Source organism: Melitaea cinxia, chromosome 21 (genome assembly GCF_905220565.1).
Source record: "Melitaea cinxia chromosome 21, ilMelCinx1.1, whole genome shotgun sequence".
Classification (NCBI taxonomy): Eukaryota; Metazoa; Arthropoda; class Insecta; order Lepidoptera; family Nymphalidae; genus Melitaea; species Melitaea cinxia.
In genome coordinates this window covers 3,158,006-3,163,619 of record NC_059414.1, presented here as the reverse complement: position 1 = coordinate 3,163,619, position 5,614 = coordinate 3,158,006, and the positions used below count along the sequence as shown (strand labels likewise).

Below are 5,614 nucleotides of genomic sequence, written 5' to 3'. Positions count from 1 at the left end.
AATTGAGAGATGATACGGTATTCTATTTACGCACACCATGGATTTACGTGGTTTTGCTTGTGTTAATTCGATTTTTAAATTGCTTTAACTTTTTTTAATAAAAGGAGGTATGTTGTACTGTGTTCAATATTAAATTTGTATATTAAACACAATGTATGAGGATATGAAAATAAATAAGAATTAGTACCATAACCATTTAAGGAAGTCAGTTGTTAATAATTTTACTTAAAAAAAAAGTCTTACGTTACAATTAAATTATTACTGTCTATGTACCTACTATAAAAAATATACCTAATAAACAAAACTCTCGCTGTTAACATTTATACTTACTTTTATAGAAGTATTAATAAAATCCAATATATTTAGGAACTTATAGCTCTATTTTATACAAATTAAAAAAAAACGAGTGTGGTTTAGACCACGCGACTGAAGTAAAACTTCTTTACCGGCACAATAGGCCTACACTGTGTTTTAGATATACGAAACTCTATGAAAGAAACAGAGAAAAAATGTGTGGTCGCACCTTTCTTGTTCCGTTCGCCTAGCCCGATGACACTTTTCGTAACACTCTCATCTCGCATTCACCAGCTTAGTCCCCAATTCAAGTATGCATACCTATGAAGTTTTAGTTCAAAAAAATACAACAGCTTGAGTCAGACGAAATGGTCCGTATCACTGTAATAATTAAATACAAATGTGACAGACAGATGTACGGGGGATGGGGGTCTTAGTAATAGAGTTCAAAAATAGATTTTCTTTCACCAACTTATTAAGCTCTAAATAACTACAGTAGGATAAGAATATTAAGAATTACACAGATATACATTTCAGTTTATTTTATGTATGTAAATTTGTAAGGAAATTGAATTGTAATCTCACGGTCCTTACTTTAGAATTCTGCTCGAAACAAAAACTAATGTACTAAAAGTAATTTTGAATAAATGGATGAATGGATGGAATGGATAATATTTTCTTAAAGTGAGCTAGCGGCAAATAAACCAATATTTTTTTTTTTACAAATCTTATATTATTTTTTATGAGTTGTAACAAAAAATACGTTATCAAGAATATTTTCTTTTTAATATTAACCCAATATGTAAAGTGGCCCAATAATTTGGTAATAATTGGTGGTTTGGGTTGTCTGGAAGAAACGGCTAAATAGCCATAAGTCCGCCCATTGTACTTCACAGTTTGTAAATGTTTTTTTAAATGTGTTTATTGCTTAAAATTTAGTTGTGGTGTACAATCAAATATAAATAAGTAAATAAAAAATAATAATAAACAATATGTATTGATTTCAAAAATCTAAATCAATTCAATAAACGTACCTGTTCAAAAAATGTATTTTCAGACATAACCTACTTAGGTATAATTTTAATAACAAAATAAGTTATTTTTGTGACATAAAATCATCTTTGTAAAATGAAACACTACATATTTACAACGATGTAAAATAAAAACATTATATATATAAACATACAAGTAATTGAGCCGTGCCTTTATTATTGGGCATTGTCTTCAGTTTCACCTCCCATACCAATTATACTGGTATCAAGAAATCGCTCTCACGTCTGCCACAGATGACTGATGACAGGATGGACTAATAAACGGTACTGTGGACTTGACTTCGTTTTACAACCTACTTAGAAAAAGTATTATGTAGTAACACCTACAGCTAACGTTTTTTTTTTTTTTTTTTTTTGTATCTGTTTATTGAAACTAACAGTAATTTAGTTATTTTTTAATGTTTGTTGATAAATGTTCTTTCCATACGTTTTAATTTCTGTAAATACTTCCGCCGTCGCGGAAGATAAATAAAACAGAACAGTTTTTTAATAGTTCCAAAAAACGTTCTGTAAGTAAATTTATTTTGCGATAACCCTTGTTTTAAAAATGTTTGACAGAGTATAAAAAGCCTGTAGTTATATGGCCCCACAGAGCAAAATGTTTTTGCTCTATGTATGGCACCCATCACCAAAAATATCATCGAAAGCCTGCCATTAAATCAAATGAATTAAAAAACCATAGACATTACAGTAAATACTAATTTATTCTGAAAATGGAACATAGACAATTAATTGAGTAATTCCACAATGGAAAATACTGCAATGGGAAATTTAATTAATATTAGGTATCTACCTATATTGTTACAATAGATGTATTGTGCCTACTGCATATATGCTCAACACACAGTTTTATTCCATCCTATTTTGAAGTAAAACTTTTTTACGCACGCTTGACTTGGGGAGTGAGCTGGTGAATGCGTGACGAGAGCGTTACGAAAAGTGTGAGCGGGCGAGGCAAACGGAAGTCAAGAGGTAGATATAAGTTAGATGGAGCTAAAGAAGTTTTAGTTCAGTCGTGAGGTCTAAAGCACACTCGTTTTTTTATACCTTAGGGTTTAAGCAAGCGGTCACCAACCCGCCTGCCCAGCGTGGTGACTATGGGCAACACACATGAGTTCACGCATTTTTGGCGCGAACTTGTGGAGGCCTAGGTATGTCCAGTAGTAGACTGTAATAGGCTGGAATGATGATGATGAGGGTTTAAGCAAAAAGTTTCAGTAACTATAAATACAAAATAATATACTTTACTAAAAAAATAGCGTCAAGAATTATTTTAGTATTTTTCGTTTCTAAAATGCAGTTATAAGTTAGTAGCGCCATCGAGCGCCAAAACTTAGCTCTACTTCGCAATCTTCATTTGACTAACGAAACTTAAGTATACCATTCTTATTTTGCTATCGTACGATAGATGGCGTGCATAAAAAATTTATTTTATAAATTGTAATTTGTTTATTTTTTCTTCTTTTAATTCTTATATATTACTTTTAATCATTTCTAATTCATTGTTTTATTAACCAATATAAACGACTATTTCGGAAAAAACAAAACAAAATATTACAAAATATACATTGACACATTTACGAAAGTCGCAGTACGCCGCAACGATCACACTCGGAACACGTTCGGAATGCTCGATTACGGACGATTGCGAGCGGGGCGCGGGGCAGCGGGTGCCTCGTCCCGCTTCGCTTCGCATGACGTCGCACCTGCTCGCGACGAACGGACGCCGTCAAGTTTTGCTTTAATCATTAACCAGCCAAAAAGATAAAGTGAAAAGCATAATAAAGATAACAAATGAATAAGTAAGTTGTAATATCATAGTAAATAATTTAAAATTTGTCAAATTATTGGAATGAAAACTAGCAAGTGCATGGATTGTGTTGTACATTATTGTAACATTGTGTTCGTGTTCCTTCGTGACCGTTCGGTATCTATCGTGCCGTCTCCGGTTGAGTCAATTGAATTATTTAAATAAGCTTTTAACATGGTATCGAGAGGGAAAAAGATACTGGAAGACATACATCCTTTGAATATAATACGTGAAGTGCAAAAATGGCCCGTTTTGTACGAGAAAGATAGTCCGGAGCGTGCGAATTTACACTTTAAGAACAAGATATGGTATGAAGTGGCGAAGTCACTTTTCCCTGATTGGGAAACATTGGACGAGAGGGAAAGAGAGTGTAAAGGTTTGTTATTAATTTGTAAATATGACTTTTACTGTAATCAAAAAATTACAAATCATTATGACAATATTAGAATAACACAAAGATATAGCACAAACACTATAAATAAGAATCTACCTTGTATTCATAGTAAGCAATAATTATTTATCAAAAAATACAATGTTAATCAGCCTTTTCACTTTCTGTATTATAATACTAAAAGGAAGCAAGACTTGTTTTGTATTTTTGTCGATTACAAACTGTTCTAAGAAAACTTAAAAAATATTAAAAAGGATTTTAATAAAGTAAATATCCTCGTAGCGTAGGGCATGTAAAACCGTCGGTGACGATTAGTATCATAACAATATGCTACATGATAACGATCGCTCCTGTTTCACCAGTTGTGGGTAACGCTATTTGGCGGATAACTATATCCAATAGAAACGTTTTTGATATATTATTCCATTTTATCATTATGTTTCACTATATTAATAAGACATTTCTATCCGCGGCTATTATATATATATATAGGTAGATTTTTTTATTATTTTTATATTTTTTATTTTTAAAAATTTAACATCCGATAAAAAAATCTACCTATATTGTACATATTAACCCTATCCGCAAATAGGAAACTTGTAGTTTTAGTTATTAGAAACTTGTAGTAAATTGCAGAGAAGCAGGTCCTAATGGCCTATTCAATATCCTTCTTTGTAACATTTATGCAGGATCATTTTTATACACAAACATTAAAACTATCTGACGGATGGCGGTATTCAATGGATAAAAGTTTTGACCAGCGAATCTCACTTTTTTATGTGATATTTCTATTCGCTAACTGAATCAAAAAGTTCTATTTATTATTTGAGGTGGAATGGCCTTTTTTAACTAACGGTTATATTCATTCGTAAGCTATATGCAGGATAAACTTTATCTAGAACACACTGTAGTTTAGTTGTGTGTGTGTTGCGTAAGCTCAAATTCTTTTCCTGTGTGGAGAAAGGCTGCCTATCAGTTGGACGGTCACATTCTGTTTCAATGATTGAGCTATTATATTACATTATACTTCAATAGTTTCAATTCCATTTAATATAACAACGAAATATATAATTAGCACTTGTTTGTAGTACATAAAAGAAACAGTAAAAATTATTCTGTTTTCTTTAGTTACAGATCTCGTAAAGAAATGGCGTAACCTTCGCGATACTTTCAACCGACAACTGGCCACCGAGAAGAAAATTCGAGAAGGATACGACATAAAAAAGAAAACATACGTTTACTTCAAACATATGCTCTTTCTGTTACCTCACATGTCATGTCCAGAAAACGAAACTGCTGATCCGATTTTAGAACCCAAACTTAACGAATTCTTCAACAAACGCGATAAGCGAAAAGCTCCCAAGGATAAAGATCAGACTAAAAGAAAGAAGTACACACCAGAGTTGTCATCAAAACCTGTGACACAGGAAGAAATCGATGAAGACCGACACTTCCTAATGTCTCTAATACCATCATTCAAAAAGATGTCTGATGACGAAAAATTAACCGCTAAAGTTGAAATATTGAAGGTAATAAAGAACGTTAGAAGACACTCTCTTCCAGTGGAGTGTAACATTCCAGTTTCAGATTCGTTGTATAACGAAGATGTTGGTACAGCTGACCTTGGGGAGATCAAAGTTGAACTACTTCAAACTGATGGCAATGATACGCAGTCAATTGATACAGAGTCTGGTGACAGTAATTCAGAATAGGACAAACTATACAAATAATAATTCTTAGACTCTGTTTTACTGATAAAACTATAAATAAATATTTTTAATATTACCACACACAGCTGTCTGTCTGTTTAAAGTAACCGCCGACAAATGTTCCTACACTTTTTTTGTTTAAATCATATATATATATATATATATATATATATATATATATATAGTACAACCTGATTCAGAGCATGCCTCAAACCTGTAAGAACCATGGAGCAGACCAGTGCACCAAAGGCAAGTCAGTTTTATAAAAGTTAAGAATATTATTTTTCACCATAAAGCTCATCTATATCTGATGACTCCTGTTTTTAGATGAGATAAATATAATAAATAATAATAATAA

The 5,614-nt window shown here is 32.1% G+C and overlaps 1 protein-coding gene across 1 annotated transcript; it reads left to right on the top strand.

Annotated features, from left to right (window-relative positions):
* The first annotated feature begins 3,330 nt into the window (after positions 1-3,330).
* On the top strand, positions 3,331-5,259 carry LOC123664225. The gene is made up of 2 exons (XM_045598819.1): positions 3,331-3,532; positions 4,676-5,259. The coding sequence occupies exons 1-2, from the start codon at positions 3,331-3,333 to the stop codon at positions 5,257-5,259; spliced, it is 786 nt and encodes a 261-aa protein (XP_045454775.1).
* Positions 5,260-5,614: the final 355 nt, after the last annotated feature.